At 41.2% G+C, this 23232-nt stretch overlaps 3 protein-coding genes across 3 annotated transcripts in view; 2 read left to right on the top strand and 1 right to left on the bottom strand.

The window, feature by feature from the left end:
- Positions 1 to 1160, bottom strand: part of shroom4 (shroom family member 4) — a 44138-nt gene extending 42978 nt beyond the window's left edge. The window contains exon 1 of the mRNA XM_076092165.1: positions 1023 to 1160. Coding sequence (XP_075948280.1) covers positions 1023 to 1145 — 123 coding nt within the window. The 5' untranslated portion in view covers positions 1146 to 1160. The remainder of the gene's footprint in view (positions 1 to 1022) is intronic.
- A 4685-nt stretch (positions 1161 to 5845) lies between these two features.
- bmp15 (bone morphogenetic protein 15) lies at positions 5846 to 7667 on the top strand. Its single transcript, XM_076092226.1, has 2 exons — positions 5846 to 6173; positions 6712 to 7667. The coding sequence occupies exons 1-2, from the start codon at positions 5846 to 5848 to the stop codon at positions 7665 to 7667; spliced, it is 1284 nt and encodes a 427-aa protein (XP_075948341.1).
- A 6588-nt stretch (positions 7668 to 14255) lies between these two features.
- On the top strand, positions 14256 to 15406 carry leap2 (liver-expressed antimicrobial peptide 2). Its single transcript, XM_076092227.1, has 3 exons — positions 14256 to 14344; positions 14891 to 15066; positions 15352 to 15406. Exons 1-3 carry the CDS (start codon positions 14267 to 14269, stop codon positions 15404 to 15406), a joined length of 309 nt encoding a protein of 102 aa, XP_075948342.1. The 5' UTR covers positions 14256 to 14266.
- The last annotated feature ends 7826 nt before the right edge of the window (positions 15407 to 23232 follow it).

The following is a 23232-nucleotide window of genomic DNA, read 5'->3' as shown; positions in this document are numbered from 1 at the left end:
GTTGACCCGTCCGGTGGCCTGAACACACACACACACACACACACACACACACAGACCACCACCCTCCCCTCAGAAGAACACACCAATAATTACTTGCAGTAATTCAAAGACACCCTCCTTATTTCCAGCAGCTCACTGCCCGCGGCGTGAAAAAACCCGTGAGAGGAAACGTCAAGCGCCCACGAACATTTAGGTCAGAAAATCTGAAAAAAACAATTAAACATCTCACAAAGAACTCAACCCCCGACACTAACCTCGTAGAGCTCTGCAGAAACAACACACTACATGTCGTCGTGCACGTCTATCGACTTCTTGGGTTCTTTTGGGTCTCTTCACAGAATATCACAATCTGTATTTTAGAAAGATTTCCACACACACTCAGCCGTCTGAGGTGGGTTTTTAAGTCGTCTGTCAGCACTTGGGGGGGCCTTTTCTTTTTTATTCCTCGCAGCCAATGAAGTGACAGGAAGATGAACAGAGACTCATTTTGTCCAGGGGTCCCTTTGGGAACCTTTTTAGCACCATTTTGACCCCCAAGGTTTGAGAATCCAACTGCTGAATTACACAGATTTTACTCATGCACGATGACAGCTGACAAACATCAACTTCCCCAGCTATTTGCTTATGTTTAGGACAATAACTTTGCATTCTCTGCAGAAGAAGAGGAGGAGGAGGAGGAGGAGGAGGAATCGAGCTTATGCAGAAGTCAGAAGTAAAGATGCAGGAAAAGCAGTTTGCAGAGGTTTTTTTTTTGAATACTTTTTGCATTGGGTTGAAAAGCCCATATGAATGAGGGAGCAGTAACACAAGCCTGCAAAAAACAACCACAATTGCTGTTTTGTTGCAGCTGGAGTGCTGCAACAACCACATCCTTACAAAATAAAACCCCTGCAGTAAAAACACTATGCAAATAAGAAGCCAAAAGTCGAGTTACATGCATAAATATTAAGAAAATGATATGTTACATGTAACAAAGTGCAGTACAAACCCACACATAAAGTCAATTGTTATGGTAAACTCACTTTAGTGATGATGAGTGGCTCCGCGTGCTCGAGCCCTCCTTTCAGCGTGAACCCCCAAGGCGCGCCCCCGCTCAACTGGACCTGAATGTGGTGGAAAGAGACGAGCTGCTCAACCGTTTCCATTCTCTCTCCCAACGACGGTTCCGTTGAAACGTTTAGCGGTGCCTCGGCTCCTCCATCGCCGCTCCGACAACAACGAATGGATGGATGGAAGGACGGAGTGAGTGGAGGAAAAGGGGGGAGGAGGAAAGAAGTTTTAGCTATAGTGTCAAGCTCGTGAACGTTACGACCAATGAGTCGGTTGCAACTTCCGGTCAAGGTGTTTAACGCTGACAAAAAGTAGACGTTGGCATATTTTACAGTTCCAATCTCGCTTGTTACTTTATCCCACGATTATACGGGTTGTTTTATTTCATACTTTAAGCTATTAACATGCTCAAATCCGACAGAAATAGCAAACATAACGCTTTTATTTTGAAATCTAAATCATACATTTCCGGTTACTCTTGCCAGCTCAAAACTTTGGAAAAAACTTTTGGAATCGAGGTAGGCGGCCCCGCCCACTAATTCCAACAGGCGGGAGGTGACTGACAGCAAGGTCCGCCAATAGCAGAGAGGCTCTGGCAGCACGTGTCCAATGAGAAGCGAGGAGGGGGAGGGGCAACATCAGGCCAGCTCACGCTGAACAACTACAACCAAATCATGGCCACAGAAGAGACTCATTTGTAACACGACACCCGCCACTTTACCACCGACCCCTGCGGAAACTATCATCATTTCTTTTAAAGACAACATGCCGAATTCATACCCGAAAAAGAAAGAGTATTTTAGTGCTCCAACAATAATATTTAGAAGGCTTATTGTACAAATACCACGACAAAAATACAAATACCACGGAAATAACCTGTAATTTTGGCTACTACAGGAACATATCACAGGGGAAGTAACTCAAGTACTACTGAGTGGAAACGTACCACACTAGTGCATTTACATAAGTGCTATATTGCTGTACTTCTACTTAAGTATTTCCAGTTTCTGCTACTTTATACTTCTATTCTGCACAAATTCATTAATTGCGCCAATTATTGTTATTTTATTTGCTTAATATCTTTAGTTAGTCAACTATGAAGAATCAGATTAATAATACAAACAATAATCCACAAATAAATGTATTAATATCGATTAAACTATCAATCACAAGCTACCCAGTAGTGTATAAAGTCATTTAAATTAGCTTCACCTGCGGCAACATTAAGGTGATAATTATAATTCAATATTATGATATATTCTGAAATGTGCAATTGTTAATTGATAATATATATTGAATGCATAATGCATACTTTTATTTCAGATATAAATACATTTAGCTGAAAATAAATATGTTAAAATGCTGTTTTGAGTTGCTCTCTGCTAGAATGAATGCTCTCTTTTATTTACGTGAAACATAAAACGCAATACAAATCTTCATTCCTCCACACTGAAGCTCTGCAGAATGAACCACACGTACCAGCCTGCTGTACTGCAGGCCAACAACAACATTCTCCATCAAGCAGCTCCCAGAAAGGAGCCACACTTACTGCTCGCAACGACATTCCCACTATTGTTTATTATCTTCATTTTTTCTAAGCTTACATGACAATTTAGGGACTGTATTTAGATGACAAAAATGTGTAATCAAACTTCCTTCAGATAGCTTTTGAATCTGCTTTATATGGAAATAATGCAAAAATGGAGAGTTCTGGGAGTTGAAGTTGAAACCGTTTTCCCACACTCTCCCTGCAGACTGAAGTGATCGGGGCTGCAGATAATCACTGTTGTGGAATGTCACCACGCTGCAGCGCCACTTAACTGGATGTGTGTGTGTGTGTGTGTGAACAAGTGGACATCTTTGTGTGTGTGTGTATGTGTGTGTGTGTGTCAAGAGAAAGAGCAAAGTAAGACGAGGGGAATGAAAGATGTGAACATGTCCAGACACTTCTCATCCACACCACCAGCAGTTTGTTTTGGTTCGATCAGACAACATGTTTCGGACTTTTAGCAGAAACTGCAGATCCCAAAGCTCTCAGGCTTCAACTTATACAAGAACAAACAAACAAGTTATATTTAAACCAAAGACCAAGACAAGAAGTAACAAAAAGTGGTGGAAGACGTACTCAGATCCTTCAGTTATGTTAAAATACGTATTTCTACTGTAAAATCACATCACTGGGAGGAATTTTAAGCTACTTTACAATTTACAGTACAATTAAATGTAGAAATACGGTAACTTATTATTATCCAAATGTACATTAATGTCAGCGGTAAGCAGTAAAATACTGTAAAATAAAACACCTGATCGTTGGGATCATGGGATAAGCGTTATGACTCCCAGAATGCATTGCTTTCACAGCAATATACAGTATAAGGATATGACAGAAGAAAATATCACAGGAAAGTTTTACATTGCTGTAAAAATACTCCAATGATAAGTAAAAGTCCTGAATTCAAAGTGTTGATTAAAAGTACAGAAGTTTTATAAGAAAAAAGCACTTTAGGTTTAAAAAGTTAAAGATTTTATTCTTAAGAACGTCGAAAAGCATTTTAATGTAGTTTGTCAATGTGGAACCAATTTTAACTGCATCACATATCATTTAATTCCCTCTGAATTGTAGAGTAAAAGTACTTTCACAGTATTTCATGAAGTACACTTTCAAGAATTCAGATGTTATGTGGAGCGTGTTGTTGTTTTGTTGTTTGTCTGTTTTTAGTGACGTGTAAACTGTTTCCTCTTTCTCTTTTGTGTTGGACAGTGAAACATGGAAACCGCTGATCTCCGAAATTTAAACATTTATGTCAACTAAGAGAGTCTGCTGCTCATCTCGGCCACATTACAGTTCAGAGGAGGAAACAGTCATTTTCTGGAGACCGTTTATTGATTTTATTGAAGTATGCTACTTGTGCCAAATATTATAGATTGTTTTTTTCTTATTTTTATACTTAATGAAACAATTTTCTTTACCTGATTCAAATATAGGTTATTTATTATTGGCATAAAATCAAGAAACATTAAGTCACTTTAGTCTAGTTATAAATCTAAACATTTTTGTTTCACCTTTTAAAAAAGTTATCAGCAACACAATAAAGAAATGTATTAAAACATATGTATATATATATATATATATATATACTATGTTATCTGAAGATGAAATGTCATCACATTGAATACTATTTATAAATAATAAAAACTGTAAAGTTTCCTAATGGATCAAGAAAAGTGGCACAATGTGTAGATATTTTAAAAACGATTGTTTCCACCAAAGTCAGTGCAAAAATAAAAAACAAGCACGAGAATAAACAAAGATCATCTGCTAATTTATGCAGGATGCGCAATAAAATAATCGTTAAAACGGATCCATATTGGCACTTTGGGTACTTCTCAAGTCTCTTAATTCTCATTTCCTCGCTCCTCGATCCTCGCTTGAACCGGAAGTTGTTCTGCGCCGCCATATTGACGGACGTCCCAAAGCTCTTATTTAGCTCTGAGGAGCGGATGGAGGATGGAGGAGGGATCTCTGAGGAGCCATGAGCGAGGACCCACGAGAACAGACTTCCAGGAAGTCTTTTAACGGCCGACACGCCCCCTCATTGTTCATCTGTCACGTGATTGGACGCTGCAGCCGATCGGACTGATGAGATTTTGTTCAACATGTAAACAGTGAAGACGGATCACAGATTAAACTCAAGATTTATATTTGATTCGTTTTCTGATTCAACATCTGGTTTAAATAAATGTTCATTGTAGACTGAACAACAAAAGGACCACAAACAACTTTCATCATTTATTAGAAAGATTTGTGTTTTCATGATCTGAACTTTTATTATGGAAACAATTAAAGTCAGAGGGAACTGGAGAGACGAAACACTTATTTATATATATTTATATATATATATATATATATAAAGAGAGAGAGAGAGAGAGAGAGAGGAAACATTTTTTACATCATTTATCATCATTTCATTCAGTCACGTGAAGCTGATCATTCCTGATTGTCGGGTTTGATGAGTTTTATCATTGAAGAGAAACAATAATCATATTCTGGGTTATTTAATAATGACGTCACAATCTGAATTTCAAAACGTACAGACGTAAATAATTCATAAATAAGACGATCGCATTCCGCCGGTACAAATGGATCCTGAGCTTATAAACAGAACACAGTTTAACAGACTACAGAGAGAAACACCTCTACAGTGGTGATTACTGTGTGTCTTTATTAGTTATTAGTATTATTAGTTACTGTTATTAAGTACAGTGATCATGTGAACACACACAAACTTATCAAAGTCTCTCCAGCTGTTAAAGCCGACTGACAGCTGATCCAGCTGTGATCATCAGCACCTTCATCAGAAACAGACGTCGCTTCACGTGACGCAACTGAGGAAAGGACGTCTCATGTCTCTTAAAACATATCTCCTCGTTCCTCTCTCCTCGCATGGTTTCCTCCATGCATCCCTGGTGGGCGGGACTAAGACGCAAGTAAAGGACCCAAGTGAAGGAAACTGGGATGCAATTAAGAGACTTGAGATGTACCCTTTGACGCACCTTTACGCACCAGTCACGTGGCCTCCTCACACTACTTGTTGCGCTTCACGCACGCACGAGGAGTTAATTGGAGGCCACCGTCAATTTGAGGAAGTCGTCCAAAATGGCAGAGACCAGGTGAGCCCGTATATCCCGCCCTCTCGCCCTCTCGCCGCGCAGAGGATGGTTGCCAGCTACAGCCTCGTGCGTGGAGCTCGCTAGCACCAGAGGTTGTTGTTGTTGTTGTTGTTTTATACCAAACATGAAGGCCAAACACTGCTTACTGCGTGTCTGCGTCCTCTCCTGTTTCGTCCTCCTGTTGTCCTCCATCTGCACCTGCGGAGCGGGGGCCTCCCATCACCGCGCGCTCAGGCGCAGCCGTCGGAGTCACAAGAGCGCGCACCAGCACCACCACCGGCCGCTGACGGACGAGCAGAAGGCGGACCAGAACCTGCAGTTCATGTTGAGCCTGTACCGGAGCGCCGCCGAGCCGGACGGCAGGCCCAAACAGCACCGGAAGTTCGGCTCCAACACGGTGCGACTGCTGAGGCCGTCGGCGTCGTCGGTGCGCCACCTGCCGGCCTCGAGAGGTGAGACTTCAGCTAATTACTACTGGTGGAAAGTTATCAAGTACTGAAAGTACTCCAAAGTACAATTTAGAGCTACTTTACATGAGTATTTCCATTTGATGCTACTTTACTCGGAGGTGAATATTGCACTTCTTTCACTGCATTATATGTATTTTATCTATCTATATCAGTATTACAATGAAGCAATGTTTAATCCACATTGTTTTTTTTCACTGGTTTAACACCAAAAACACCTCAATCTTTAAGAAGAAAGAGTCGGAACGTTTCAAACTGATTATCATACAAAATATCTGTCTCTTTTTTTTTCTTTGTTTTTGAAACGGATTTTATTTTTGACTCAGAACTGAGGGAGTAAGATTTAAAATTAGTTGCAGTTCTTGTTGTGGGGCAAGCTCCAAAAACACTACACTTCCCATAATGCAACTTGATAGAACTTTCACTCTTCCTGTTTTGTGAGAAAAAGCAATCGGCCCAAAGCATCTTGGGTAGAAAGTCGTCTCTCTTTAACGATGTGTGATTCACCTCTTCTCTCCTTCAGACCACCACTACAGCTTCACAGTGCAGTACCACCTGGACACGGTTCCCTCAGAGGAGCTGATCAGAGCCTCATTCATCCACCTCCGCTCCTCCTCCTCCTCCACAGCCACCCAACCCGTCATGCCGCCCCGCTGCAGGGCTCAGATCACCTCACTGGGCAAAGCGAGCCTGGTCACCCTCGAGCCCCACGAGCAGTGGACCGAGACGGACATCACCGCCCACGTGCAGCAGGGGAAGAACCGCGGCCCGGGGGGACACTTGACCCTCACGGCCCAGTACTGGTGCACGGAGACCCGGCGCGCCGAAGAGGACGGCGGCCTCTCGGGGTGGCGGTCTGGAAGACGGAGGAGGGAACCTCACCTCGAGGTGCCGTCGCTTCTTTTATACCTGGAGGAGGAGCGGGAAGTGAAGGACTGGATGGGGGACTTGCTCGGGGTCGGAGGGGAGAACATCACCAAGCAAATCGGCCAGTGGCATCCTTCCATCCGCCGCCGCCGCTCCAAAGACTCCTCGCTTTCAGACGCCAAAGACACGTCGCTGGATGTTCTGAAGAACGCCTCCGCTTCCTCCTCCTCGTTCTCCACCTCCCCCTCGTCCTCCATCATCTCCAACATCCCCGAGTACAAGCGCAAAACTAGCGTGCCCAAGAACCGCTGCAAGCTCCACTCGTTCCGCCTCTCCTTCGACGAGCTCGGCTGGCACGACTTCATCGCGCCGCCGGTGTACAACCCGCGCTTCTGCCAGGGCGTGTGCCCCCGGGTGCTGTCGTACGGCTTCCACTCGCCCAACCACGCCATCATCCAGACGTTCATCAACGACCTGGGCGCCGGGGACGTCCCGCCGCCGTCCTGCGTGCCGTACAAGTACATGCCCATGAGCGTGCTGGTGGTGCACAAGAAGAAGGTGGAGTACAGGGAGCTGGAGGACATGGTCGCCGAGTCGTGCACGTGTCGCTGAGGGAGAGGATACGCTTAGCACTGAGAGAAGAGACTTACAAATATGGAAAGGGGGGGGGGGGGTGGTTTGATGGGTCATTTGTTCGACCTCCAGCTTGGCGGATAATGAGCTCGAGACGTGAGGCAGGAAGTGGTTTCAGATCTTCACCGTTAAAGCACTTTAAAGAGGCAGCGGCTGAACTCTCTGGGAGAGGAGGCGTCTAATGTAAAAAGCACTTTGCAGATCTGTGAATGAGCCGTTTTGCCATATTCATAGTCACTCGTGTATTTCTCCTCCTGAGATCAAAGGGAAGCATTTGAAGCCGCTTCGCTAAACTTCCAGGCTAACAAAATAAATCTACGTTAACTTTATTAATAAAATAGATTTAAACATCAGGGGTAGCTTTTTTTTAAGAAAACAAATTGAGGAGTCAAAGCTGGTTTGTTTGGGATATTAAACACGTGGAATCCGTCTTCAATGTTCAATGAATATGTTCTTTCTTGTGCCCGTCTGTGTACACTTTTCTTTTTTGTCGTTCCTTTTTTTTAAAAACCTGATCTGTGTTTCATATCAGAGCTGAGAAGCAGCCCATAAAAAGAAAAAACAATGTGTGTTTATGTCTAAAACGAACAAAACATTCTGGATAGAACGTGTTTGCACTGTTTGATGCCACCGTGAGAAATTATGCACTGCTAAAAAAATATATATTTTAATGTATGTTGGATGTAACTGTAACGTCGGAGTTGTTTTTGCGGTTTACAATCTCAACGTTTGCATTTTGTATGTATTTATAACGGGAGGAGTCTCCAAAGAAACCTGAAGGAAGTGCTGCTGCTGTCTGAGGAAAAGAAGACTAATCATGTTAGAGAAGTCAAACTGAAGTTTTGTAGTGCAATTTTTATTACGTGTGAAAATGGATAATACAATAAAATGCATGTTTTCTAAAACCTTCATTTATTGTCTTTTTTTTTTTTTATGTAGTTGGAAATGTGTTGTGTGAAATATTGAGATATTACGGCGTCTAAAATCAAGATTGACTTTGAATGTGAAGGTTTAAGACGGCGCGGACGAGCTGAAGAAGATCGTGCGGTCAAAAGCTCCGGATCGATTTAAAGGGACTCGTCAACATTTTGGGAAATATGGCTTTTGCGGTTTTATGGGGAGTTCTAAACTTTTATTTCCTCTGAGTTAAGTCAATTTAAATTATTTATGTATTCTTAGCAGTATAAAGACAATTAAATACTTTGTGTCAGGAATGTACCCTGTGAAACTCTTTTAATGAAATAAAACTCAATTTAGTTATTTGCACGGAATTGAAAATATGACACAAAAAAATTATGTAAAATTATATTTTATCAGTTAAAGACAAAAACCTTCCTAATAAAATAATTATGAAACAGGAAACAAAACCAAGACAAACTACATATGTGCAAACAATAAATTGAACTTGCTACAAAATACAAGTAGAAACGTTTTTAACTCATTTTTAGCAATCATCCTAAATGTCTAAATTAACCTACTTTTCTTTTATGCAAACAATCATTCTGTAAGAGATGAATGTATGAATTGCACATGGAGCCTTTTAACCGTGAGTGAATTTAAAGGGTGCGTTATTGCATCGAGTCCAACAGATGGCGCTCTTCACCAAAGAGCCACAACGTTCCCACATGGAGACAGGAACCCTGAATCCAGCCGATGAAGTGGTGTCGCTGCTCGTGGTGTGTTCATGTATGTGGTTAGCGTGCAGTGGTCTCTGCTCATGAGCCTTGAGTGTTGGCCTCTTCTCTATCAGGAGCCTTTGAGGACGGTCATGAAGGAAAGCAGGTAACTGAAGCAAGGAGCAACTTCAGTAAAAACACATTGAAAAAGATGAAACCAAATTTGTGTTTCTCGTTTATTATCCGTGGAATATTTTTTGTCGAATATCCTAAAAAGTTACATTGCAAGAAATCAGACAAAAGGGAAAATGATACGACACATACAAAAGGCATAAAACAGGCCACATGGCGATAAGAGGCTCGAGACATTTGTAAAATATCAAATAAATGTAAAACCACGAGCTGAAACATTGCTGCCCCATCTAAGAAACTATGAGTTTCCAAATTGAATAAACAAAAGTCTGATCAATACTTTACCCTTAACTTGACTATAAATCTGACCATATTCATAAATAATTCACAGAATTGAACATATAATACAGTACTTGGGTAATTTATCTGCTGTTTCTGTCGGGGAATTAATCACTCATGAGTAAAAAGCCAATACTTTATCAATACATCTGTTTATCAAGCATGTAAAAGAAAGTGAAACCTAAATCCAGAGGGTCATGTTGTTGCTTGCAATCTGCGACCTCACCACTAGATGTCACTAAATCTGACACGCTGTCCTGTTAAAGGCAGAATGTACTCGAGTAAAGCTGGCAAGGGGATTTATCTTGATCTTTTCTGGACCCACCACTGAAGATAGGGATTGGAAGCATTTTAATTGCCTCTTGACGGCTCTCAACATGGCGGTGGCTAGCCGGGGGCTAAAAGCTAACGATGCTAACATGCACGAGCACGCTCTGAAAGCACGTTCTGCTGACTCGGCTGTGTCCACAAAGCAAATGAGAAGCTCGGAGGGTGACTTCATTCTCTGCTCAGGTAAACGACAATAGTTATTTGCTGCCATATCAATGCTCATCATATGGAATTTAGCACCCTGATTAATTCATCTTACATACAAATGATTTCCAGCCAGTATACGTTAAAGTGTGAATCATTATTTAGCAGATGAATTGCAGCTATGAAATTCACTTTGCTCAGTGTTCAGTGGGCCACAGAGTCAATGTTTACAGACATGCACATGCACACACCACCGCAGAACCCGGACAGAACCATGCAAACTCCACATGCTAGCCCGGGAATCAAACCCTCTCTTGATTCGGTGGTGTGTGTTAGCCACCACACCACCGTGCAGCTTCTTTTATCCGTCGAGTTTCCCATCATGCTACATTCGCACGTGCATGGTGAGGTTTTTGTAAGCTGGCGTATGACGTCGCTTCCTTACCAGATTTCAGCAAACTATATCCTCAAACTGTACAGCAGTAAACATTTATTGCATTTGATGGGAAACAAGTTCTTTACTTCCCTGAGCTACATTTGGACCTTGATAGTATCTTTATGAGGTTGTTGATCAATGTGTTACACTGATTACTTTGTCACCTGCAGAAAAATGCAATGATGTGCTCTTTAAAAACAGCAATTAAGGATTTTAAAATGAACAAAAACGTGGCCCCAGTGGGTTAGAATGAGGTTATTAACAGTGAAAAAAAGGCTGTCTTTGCAGTAAAAGTGTATTTTATAAGAAAGGCGTGTTTGATTCAGCCACAGTCATCTTTATTATTCCTTCTTTTTGCCCGAGGATCCGCGGCGCTGATCTGTTACCGTAACATTTTGTTTATAGAGTGACTGGAAACCCTCCCTGACTACTTCCCTCAAGGGATTTTCGGATGTGTCTTTGTCGTTCTTATCTCCTCCGACAGATGTTGTAATGTCCTGAAATAAATAAAACGCTCACAGAAGCACGCGACTGATTCCCATAAAATGTGTTCAGTGTCCCGTCACTAAACATATTTGACAGGTCAGTCGTTACAGGAAAGTCGTTGTTCAGGTGAAACACTTGAGAACCTGAAGGTAACTGGGTCCAACTACCCAGACACCCAGCAAATGCCTGTAAATCCAACTAAATTCCTGTGTTTGACACTAGAAAATGTAAATATGACTGTAAAACGTTGTGTTCCTGCTCATTTGTGAATTAACTTTTTAAGAAAGAGATCAGAGATAAGCGCCAGCCAGAGATGAACTGTCCCCACATTCACTATCAGAGAGTTATTGGCTTTGATTCAAGGCCTGTCCTTAATTATAGGGCATTCTGGGTAACCCATTTCTCTGAAGCTCATCCTGCAAAGCCACATGAGGACTTGAAACTGGTCAGATGAGGTCATGTCTGACCTGCAACCTTTCCTTCGATCCATTTTTCCGAGCACCGATGGATCACTGAAGCGGCCGAGCGGGTACAGGTCCAGAGACCCAAAGTGTCAGGGGACCCCGAGGCCTCCACGTACAAAGACATAACTCAGAGAAAAACATACCATCCAGTAAGAGACTCAATATGAGCTCAAGACGTTACATAAAACAACTACAAAGAAATGAAAAGGAAATACAGAGGGACACAACGTGGCAACAAAGAGACTCACAGCAACTATGAAAAGCTGCAAAACAATCACATTCAGACACAAAGAGACACAAAACAACCACAAAGAGACACAAAACAACCACAAAGAGACACAAAACAACCACAAAGAGACACAAAACAACCACACAGAGACACAAAACAACTACAAAGAGACATTGTTATGTTTGTTGATTGCATAATAAAGACACAAAAGTGACCCCACATTATTTCAACTTAACTGAAAAGTGATTAAGGACGAAACTGCAGAAAAGGGAAAATAAATAAGTTTGACTGGCGTCTATCACAAAGTTATATTACGAGCTGAGTTGACTTTGTGAATCATCAAACTTTACGTGTCAACGGTTTTCATTAGTCTGAAATGTGCCTCTAATAACGCGCTAAATGCTCTTTGAAATGTCCCTTTTATTTATTGATATGACTGATGTGTGCACGCCACTATAACGCATTTAAACCAGTTGCTTAAGCTCAACTCTTTTGCATCTGTCCTGCATTAGCGCAGCACCACAATCCTCTCTGTCGATGCAGTTCTGACTCCGGCGGCTTCGGAGCCCGTCGGGTAACGATCCGATGAGTCATGGCTGGTGACGATATATATAATGCAGATGTTCTGGGTTCATGCGGTGCGGGATTCCCGTCAGTCTCGTGGTGCTCGGGAGGCCTCTCGCCGATGAACAAGCTTACGGGAATGTTCCATCTCGTCCATCTGTGATCCTCTCTCGTCTCTTGGCTGACCTGACTTGTCTTAAAGGAATGCACATTTGATGACCTTTTGACCCACGAGGCTTTTCCTGAGATGCCTTTCAAAATAAAAGCCCTTGATGAAGATCTTTTGTTAAGACATCCATCATTTTTTCTGACACTTTCACCTTTGTCTTACTAACGCCGGTCGATGAGATCCAGCCACTAACTACTGAAGGTTCACTCAACACAATGAGACCCACACAGTCGGTACTATTCTGTCTTTGTACCAGACACACATGCAGAGGTCTTTAGTTCATTTTGAAAGTGCCACTTGTCCAAATTGCACCAAATTTCGACCAAACACTGCCCGATTCCTGGCTCTATAGTTAGATAATCCATGAAAACAGATTGCACTGCATGCTTCCACTGCAAGAAGCCTGCGGTTCTTGAATTATTTTTGGGAGCTAGTTATGAAAGCCACAACCTTTTGACTCTCCACTGACCCCGATACCAAGTCCTAGCCTCAGGACTGGACTTGGTCCCCAGACATGCATTGCTCTGAAGTAACTAGATAAAGCCGAAGAAGAGGAGTTACTTCAAAGTTGCTCAATTCAAAATTCAGAGCGTATATATTGCCTCTACGCGCCTCTCAACGAAGAGTTGTCTGAGCCGGTTCGCGGTGCAAGCAGCGCAAACAACGGCAACAGTGCTGTCAGAGCTGACAGTGTCACCCCGAGGGGCAACCGGAGGGTGGGCTTTATTAATGCTCCGTATACCCCGTAGAGAACCTTTAAGTAATCTGTGGATTGCTCCACGTAACATACATTATATGTAAACCACACCTGCTGCCTCTTCATATCCCGTCTACGTTGTATAAGTGGGACTGTTCAGGTCAAAGACAGACTGCAGCACACAGACTCTGCTGTGTTGATAAAGCCTTATCTCACCGATGAAGTTCATTCACACACTGTGGCATTGACACACACACACACACACACACACACACACACACACACACACACACACACACACACACACACACACACACACACACACACACACACACACACACACACACACACACACACACACACACAGACCCAGTGACCTCTTTGCCTCTTTCAACCCTTTTTTTTACCCAGCTGTGTCTCTTCATGTTGCCATTCATTGAATGTTACGATCACATGTGCGGCGTCCGGTCCACCTTACTCACATAATCTGCACATGTATGTGCAAAAGAGGAAGAAGAAGAAGGAGAAGAGGGAACGTCCACAAATAAGGAATGTGTTGGATGGCCTCATTTTGGGAAATTGCTGGTTTTTTTCTGCAAGTCACATTTCGTCCAGAAAATACAGATAAAGAGGGATTGAGAGAGAGAGAGAGAGAGAGAGAGAGAGAGAGAGGGGTGGACTGTGACTCCTTCTCCCTCCCTCCTTGCTTCCTCTCCCTGTGGGATCGGGGCCAGTCTGTATAAAGGAGAGCCCAGCCTCCTCCTCTGCCGGGGTCACAGCTGATCCAGGCTGACTTGAGGGAAACTTCCAGCAAACCGGTGCAACTAATTCAAACCTCCACGCAAAGCCTCCAGACTACCAGCAGGCCCAGAAGAGTCCTACAGAGAGCGTTGGGAGATCAGGGAACCCAGCTGCTTTGAGATCCACTGAAGAGCCTCAGTCTTCACTGGTAAAAGAGAAATCTGTGAAAAGATGCAGGAGAAAGGTTTCCTCACCCAAAGGAAAGCAGCGGTGGCACTGTGCATCGTGCTGCTAATGCTGGCTCAGCAGGTGAGTGCATTGTCCCGAAAATCTAAAGTGAATTTTGTTCTCTTGTGTTAGAACACACCAGTTATTTTTGAGGTTGTAAATATTGGAAAACATTTTCTCTACACTGTAAAACAAATGTTTATTATGTTGATACAGGTGAAAGTGTCAGGATGACTAGAAAGGGTCATTTAAAGTCTGGACACAAGTGAGAAAATGCGTTTTATACGTGCAAAGAAACCCACTAAAAAACAGGGAACTACTGAAGAAAAGTACTGCAATTGTGCTATTGCAATGCACACATATTAAGGTATAAATGTTCTATTCAAATACATTTACTTTTTGATGAAGTGCTTTCATTTTGAGTATTAAAATTTACCTTAGCAGAGAAATCTTAACTCAAGGTCCACTTTCCAGCTGATGAAGAACATTAGATGTGGTAGAAAGCTCCAGAGCTAAAGCTAATGAATGGATTGTTTTGTTCGGTGCATCTAAATGGAGTTCTTTGCGCCTCGTTTTGTTCCTTTCTAACAAACATTCCCGTGTGCATCTGTCTGTGTTCGATACCAGGTGTGTGCAGATCCGCTGGTGCCTCAGGTCCGGTCCAGCTCCGACCAGAAGGCAGAATCAAAGGTCCCGGTGCTGAGGAGGATAGCTCGGATGACCCCGCTGTGGAGGATCATGAACAGTAAACCGTTTGGAGCTTACTGCCAGAACAACTACGAATGCTCCACAGGACTCTGCAGGTACATTTTAAAGTATACAATACCTGACTCAAGTGACAGTTTGAGGGAATTGTACTCAAGTAGAGGTAAAAATAATGGTGTAAGAAGATAAAGTACATGTAAAAAGTAGCTAATTCAGGTTCCAATATAGTGTAAATACAATTAATTTCTTTATATGATCACTTGTAAGATCTTGTAAGATCTCAGCTGCATAACAATGTCCAATTTGTATTGTGTCGTAGTGCGTTCATTTATGGCATCAATGAACGTCGTCTCACAGCTGTTTCTTGGTTTCCCTCTCTTCAGGGCGGGACGCTGCTCCACCAGCCACCGCTCCAACTCAGGGCCGGTGAACTACTAGACGTCCGAGTGGGAAACAACCAGCGTGTTTACATGTATATTACACATGGCCATAGACCTTATGAAAAGGATCTCATCAACTGGGATTTTCTAATCGTTTTTAAAACAAAATATTTATGTGTGCCAATACGTTGCTGATAATATCGAATATATGTTTATATGCTCCACTTGATGTATTTCAAAAAGGTAAAAAATGTGAACAATTACTCACATTAAGATGAGAGGAGGGTTGAGGCAACGCGCAAAAATGTAAGACGGGAGTCATTTTAACTCGATGTTTTCCATCATGTGGTCATCTGCAAACAAATACTTGTTTGTACCAAAATCCCTTCGCCTTGAACTCTGTGAGTCAAAATACAAACAAAAAAGTACTTTTTTCTCAGTTATCTCCACATATGATATAAAGTCTGATGTTTAACTAGCTTGATAACAAGGTTTTACTGGCATCACTGATATCATGATGCCTTAGAAGTAATGTCTTAAAAACAACTATGTGGAACAGATAATGATGGATGTCAAGGGGAAGACAACCTCGACATTTTGACCACGTTTTGATAAGTTATGACTAATCACTACCACTGATAATGTGTCTCATCTTACATATAAACGTCGCCTTCTTTCCCCGAAGAGAAATCATTTGAGTTAGTTTGCAACCGTAACCGTTTAAATTACTTCTGGCATTCTTTATAGCGACACTTTTATGTTAAACCCAAGATCTTGTCAAAGTTAGTCAATGGCAACATTATTCATAACGTATGTTATGAATGTGTACTGATTTGGTGTAATGCAGTGATTCTCATATTTTATTTATTTTATCCTCTGTTTAAAACTGTACCCATTTACATCATTTTATGTCCTATTTTCTTTTTGTTTTGTGATATTTTAATGGTTTTGTTTTAGAATAATCAATCACTCCCGACTTGATTTATTTCAGCTTTCTCCAGCGGGAACTTTAAGAAATGTTAAATCTGTAACCAAGAACCAATTTAACAAATAGAATGCACAGCCTTTTTCTTCTTTTTTTTTTTGCACATCCATCTCCTCACATCGATAAGCGATTGTGGATTTCGCCTGCACGGTTTACTTCACGCACAGAGCAGGTGGTTGCTGATATTTTGTACACTCAGCGTTGAGAAATGTTTGAGTAGGATTGCACTTTTGAAACCCGAATTATCTTTGTACTGTGTACTGTAAGTACTGTATTACTTACATGTAGAAGGCTGGGGGAAGAGTGGAATAAAAGCATTGGGGGAAAAAACGCATTAAAGCACATGACTGGTCACATGTATAGTTCCTTAAACAGCTGGGCATTGTAGTCTTCTTGCAAACATTACTCATACAGGTAAAAATATTCCATTTCTTTGAGAATATTTTGAGCTGCTGATTAATACACATATATTGTTACTATTAAGATGTTACAACATGCAGCGAAACTAAAATAAATCACAAGTTACCACCATTCTCCCATCTGTTACCCTGCAGCGAGGAAGAATATTACAAGTACAGAAGAGAGAAATACTGAGAGAAAATATTCAGACAAAAACAAACAAACCTTTTGGAACTTGGAGTGTAAAATCAACTGAATTTATCTATTGACTTTGAATGTTCCTCTGCTCTTTTATCAGTATGACCTCACCGCAGGATGTTTCATGAGTGATAAAGGTATTTCAAGGAATACATCGCCTGTTTTTATGACTCAATTTGACACACAACGACTTTTAACGCCACATGAACCTGTTTTCTGGAAATACAGGAGTTGCAAAACAAAAACCACCCGAAAACAAGACTTATAAAATATAAATATGCTCAGCAGGTCCGTCCTGGATGCTCACGAGTTGCGTGAACGACGTACTGAACGCTGCTTGGCTTCAGCCAACACCGGCACTAATCTGAAAGGGATTTAAAACCCTATTTAATCACATTTTTCTTTGTGCGCTAACTCGAGACCGAAACTGCATGTCAGGGTTCAAACGTCAAACAGCTGTTGGCGTTTCTGGATGTTTCGGGCTTTCACAACGACAAGAGACGAGCCAAGTGCGTTTCCAGTTTTATTCCACTTCATGTGAGAATGTGCAGACTCATGAGAAATGTGTGTTCCCTCTGTGTGTGTTTATTGAAGGTCCATGCGAGTTATCTGTGTCTACATGTCAGAGTTAATACAAATACACTTATTTTATATCTATTAACTCACTTTAAATTAGTGCGTGTGGGAGGATAGCGTCAGAAGTGACCACATACGTTTAGTCTAAGGTGTGTTTTTGTGTTTAGTTCCACTTGTGGAAACAGGTTGGGGAAGGATTTTAACGTGACAACAACCTCGTGCCCAAAGCCCGGTCCACAAAGAAATAGTTTTCACAGTTTGATGTAGAAAAATCAGCCCAGTAATCCTAGATATTACAAACATATCAGACATGTTTGTAGGTTGACGTGGTGGGTGGGCATGTAGCATGTAGCATGTAGCATGTGCATAGAAATACAAATAGGAGCAGAAGGGACATTCAATTCAACGAAGCTGGATGGACAGAGCGGCGGCCATTTTGATGTGTAGCGTTGCCATTGTGACCGGTGCTACCTGTAACCAGCGTAGCATTAAAGCATGGTGGAATTAGCAAGCTAGCTAGCTAGCGGACAGCTAAAATGAGCCAAACAGCGCTTCACACCCCGTTGCTTTTGAAGACGAACGGTGCAAACTCGCTAACACTTTACTGACGTGGTTGTCGCCACCAACAACAATTGCCATTTCTGGCCATTTTGCCATTTTCTTTTGTACTAGTCAAATGGCAGCGGAAATTATTCGATGTTCGTTCTACTCCTATTCTATTTCTATGTTGCAGAGTATACACAGAAATATAATATTGTATAAAATGAAAAGAATGAGGAATAAACATACAATATGAACATAGTAGGCAGTGCAGGTATGTATAGAATAAATGATGCATGAGTTTTACACGTTCACTGCTCCTGCTCTTAGACTTAATCAATATTTATCAGTATTAGTAATAGAAGTACTCTTATCTTAATATTTGGATATAATGAGTGAGTTGGGAGAAGGGGCTTTTATTTATTTATTTCCTTTTTTATCTATTGTTCTGTCTGTTTTGTTTTAATTGAAAATATGTAACATGGAGATTTGACCCTGTATAACACTTTTGGGTACAAATCAGAAGCCTGACCTTGTTGCTTAACATCAATGTTTGAGCCTCACTGATGCCCTTGTGGCTGAATGTCAAACCCTTGCGGCTGAATGTCAAACCCTTGCAGCCAAGGCCTGAAACCAGAAGAGCACAGGCTGCAGATTAACGTCCACGGTTGTACTGTCGCTGGCGTCCACATACGTTTGGCCATATATTTAGCGCACTAGGGTAAATGTGAGTAATTAGCTGTTATCACATCAAAAAAACACCGTCGCCCCGGTGTCATATCTGTGCTGCTTCAAAATATGTGTTTATCGTTCCTTCGTGTCACATTGTGAAAAGCTCCGGCGACCCCGATGTTTAACTTGGCAGCTTCCTCCATGTCACTATCCATCAAACTCTGTCTGGGCCGGAGTCATCTGGCACCTCTCGCCTCACACACTGTGTTCTTTAGTCAAGCTGTCCCGGCCAACATTTCACTGTGTGAAAGTCTTCTAGACGTATATGGTGATGGCTATATTTGGTGAAATGTTAGTCCCTCTAAGCCCTACCGGTGAGTTTGGCTCACCTAATCTATCATATTATTAATCACACCTGTTGCTTTTCCTGCTATGAAACATTCAAATGTGAGAAAGGAAACTCCACCCGATTAAAACAACCTCTGATTTACAGAAATGATATTCCATTGGTTTTCAATGATCAACACAAACTTACATAGAAAGCTATGATATATTCGAGTTACTGCCTTAAAATCAAACCAATAAAGATGCCTCACGTCAGCCTCATACTGCCGTTCAAGGTAATAAAACCTGAATTTAATGGATATTAGTGTTAAGATGACAAGTTGTCCCATGGAGCCAATATACAGCTGGTCAGTGGCCTCCCCTCCACTTCTTTAACTGCTGACACTGTTCAAACATTCGGACAATACTGACTGCATGTATAAGTGTTGTTTATCTTTACCATGAGTTTCGTTTTTCTGTTTAACACGAGTGCGCTCCGGCCTGTGTTGCAACTATCCTGACGGATTAATGAATTTAATGTTCTTCCTGAACTTTCCTCTCATAATCTTGTAAAAGAGCAAAGTTTTAAAGTTGCATTGCGTTTGGTTGGTTGAACAGCTGACCTTATTAAAGAGTAAACAAAGGTCTACAGCCAAGCTAACAGCCTGCATTACTCTCTTTTACAAACATTAGCATACATTATTAAGCTTCCACGAACAGAACATGACAATCTAAAGTTCCTTTCACACAGTTGGTTGCTTTTACATGAAGGTAACAAGGAAGTTAACGTCGCACTGGTTCCCTCGACAGAAAGTCAAAGTGGATTTTCCCCATTGGATTTTGGATTATTGCGAAAAATAAACACAAGTTTATGGTACTTACTCGTTTTTGTTCAGCAAACATGAATAAAATCAGCAGAAGTAAAAACACTAATGTTAGGCTCTAAAGGAACTAGAACGACAACAACAAGGCTGTAAAGGCGGACTAGTCGGCGTAATTACTTTTTTAGTCTCCGTTAGCCGTTTGTTAGCAGGCGGCAACCTCCGGTTCTGCCGAGTGATTCCAATACTGAAGTGTCTTAAAGCTGCATTCTCTCTAATGTCCATCAGGGGGCGACTCCTCTGGTTGTATAGAAGTCTATGAGAAAATGACTCTACTTCTCTCTTGATTTATTACCTCAGTAAACATTGTAAACATGAGTTTATGGTCTCAATCTCTAGTTTCAAGTCTTCTTCAATACAGCATGATGTTCATTTAGTACATTATGGTCCATTTAGAGTCAAACAGACCATAAAGCAGGGTATGCTTTAGGGCGAGGCTACACGGTGATTGACAGTTTGCTTCCGCTACCAGAGACAAAAACAACATGGCGACGACCGTAATCCAAGATGGCGATGGCGAAATCGCCAAACTCGAGCCTTCAAAACGGCAGTCCACAAACCAGCAGCTGACGTCACGATGACTACGTCCACTTCCACTTCCTACAGTTCTGATATAGTCGATGTTTAGAACTCATTCCTGCAGCACACTATTAGTTTGGACCGAGTAACATTTCCTTATCACTGTAATGTATTATCTCAATCATTGTCTCTCATAAACAAATTCAGTTTAATAAACTAGGAAACATTCAGAGACATTCTTCCAGCTGTTGCGGAGGTCAATCTTATCAGTCCATGAAAAATATTTTCCTCTTTGTCCTCGGTGACAGGGGGCTAAAAACATGTCAAAAACAAAACAACTTGCACAACCACAGCAACAGATATACTGTAGAAATGAAAGAGTTGTAATCAACATTACCATTTAAGTTGTTTGAATAAAAAAAAAAACATAAATTTAACAGATAAATGATACAATGTTACGTCCTCCGTGTCTGAACGTTAACGTTAGCAAGCTCAGAATTAGCGTCTGCAGCAGCTAACGGTTAACGTTCGTTAGCGATTAGCATCCACAAAGTTTTATATTCACCACAAGCTACAAAGGAAACTAACACACTGAAGGCACCTATGCAATGTTAATATTGTAATATTCACAAACATATTTATAAAAAGGGTAACCGTAGATAAAAACAATTGTTTGCATAACTAATTTTCTTGGTAGTGTTAAATTGAGTAACGATCATCAAAGTCTTAAATGTTTCAGCCGAAATTAATTTGATTTTTTTGTTGAAATATCGAGTCTGGACCAAAGTCTAAGGTACTTCAAACACATCTGATTTCACTTACTGATGACATAATTCAGTTTGCAAGCTTAATGGATGACTGAATGACTAAATGCTGACTGGTGCAAACTGGGTCATCATGTTCCACAGTTGAATTATCTTGGACCTGAGGACTTTATGTGTGCGTGTGTGATGAGTGTTAGAAGTCAATACCTCCAGGCCTTTGTCTGTGTTTATTCCTGTCTGGTAGCTTTTTTACCCCCAGGTCATGTATTTTGGTGTCTGTTTAACAACAGCAAACTTTGAACTCTGAACACCACGTCTCAAAGTTTAACATGTCATTTATTTCACTTTTTCTGACTGAGTTTTTAATATTGATTTTAAATGTCTCCGGTTCTTCGTCTGTCCACAGTACCACACACTCCTGGAGATTTGATTTTTGAATTTTGATCATTTAAGTAAACAACAAACAATGTATTTGTAGTTGTAGTTGTTGTCGTACATTGTATGAAGAACACTTTTATCACAAAGATGAAAACGTGTTTGTAGAAATGAGACTCAACCACTAAAGACGCTGGAGTTCTTTCTTTTATTGATGCAAAATTGGGGCTTTGAATGTTTTATTTTCTCTAAAAGATATTGTTAAATGTGACTGTTTAAGACAAAAATAAACTGTCAACACAACATCATGTAGGGCGATAAAATTAACAGACATAACGATGAAAGTCAGATCGGACACGCCCAGATATTCAAACATGTACGTCACAGTCGGACGAAAAACAAAGTTTTACGAAGAAAATGTGTGTAAAAAGGCAACAATAGAGCATCGATACTCAGTTTTGGGCTTTAGCTGCAACATTCCTTCTGTTTTCAACTTTGCTTTGGAGACTCAAGTTAAAAAGTTTTTTCACAAGACAACAAACACCCAGCTGCCCTCTGTTTTTTGTTTTTTAAAGCTAGCTGGTTATTTTTACTTTGTCATATCTAGAAGACACTTTATGAAGCTTTATTAGTCCCACAGCAGGAACATCTACAGTGTTACGGATTTAATACATTTTCTAATTTTGCAGATATTTCTCTTTTCCACTGATAGTTGTTGACAGGCTGAAGAGAAGTGTGATGATATCTGATATATATTAAAAAGATGTTTTGGAAAGTTGCTCTGAATTTCTATGAAGCCTTGATATGTCTTCTTTCTGTTGTTGCTTGTGTAAAGCGGCATTTCATTTCTCCACCTTCTGAATGCTTGATGTACAAAACACTGTTCGTGCACGTTGTCCCTTCATTTACAGTCACTGCTCCACATTTTGCTATAAAATAAAAGCAGAAATACTCAGGTCAAAGTTTATCCGTCTCCGACTGTGCTGAGGTTGTTGTAATATCTCTTCGTACAGCAGATAAGATTTTGAGGATGGCCCTGACCCATGAAGTCATAATGACGCGAGAGTAAGAGCTAGATCTGTGCACATGTAGCGCCACCTGCTGGAGGCCGCAACACATCTGCAATCAAAACATTTCAGCTTTCACACAGTCGTCATTGTGCAGTTCTGACCTCACTGAATGAAAGCTTCAGTTCAGAGAAAGGGACATTTGATGATGTAATATTGATATTTTGCATTCTGAGGGAGTTTTAAAAAACATCCACAGTACTTTTTTGTTGTCAAATGAGCAAACTACTGCATCTAAGATGCTCTCTAAAAGTCCTAGCAAACAATAACTGTCCAAACTCAAAGCCCACTTACTTGCTTTTGTTCTGGAGCTTTCAACCATGTCACTCTTTAAAGTCGAGAAGTCTTGAAAGTGTCAAGATCGTGTCAGCAGATCCATCTCCATGAAAAACTCCATCAGCTGATGAAGACCGTGCGATGTGACTGAAAGCTCTGGAAAACAGAGCAGAAGAGAGCGAGCGATGCAGCTGAAAGCTCCGGAAAAAGCGAGTAAGTAGGTGAAACTTAAATGCACAATATGTCATTTTCTCCCGGTTAGGATTCCTTCGGTGTTCATCGTTCAGGAGGTTTTTACCGGGAGCTGG

The sequence above is a fragment of the Anarhichas minor genome, unplaced genomic scaffold, assembly GCF_050575085.1.
Source record: "Anarhichas minor isolate MPS153535 unplaced genomic scaffold, ASM5057508v1 ptg000016l, whole genome shotgun sequence".
Lineage (NCBI taxonomy): Eukaryota > Metazoa > Chordata > Actinopteri > Perciformes > Anarhichadidae > Anarhichas > Anarhichas minor.
Note: the sequence above shows the minus strand (reverse complement) of the source record. Positions and strands in the feature narration are given on the sequence as shown.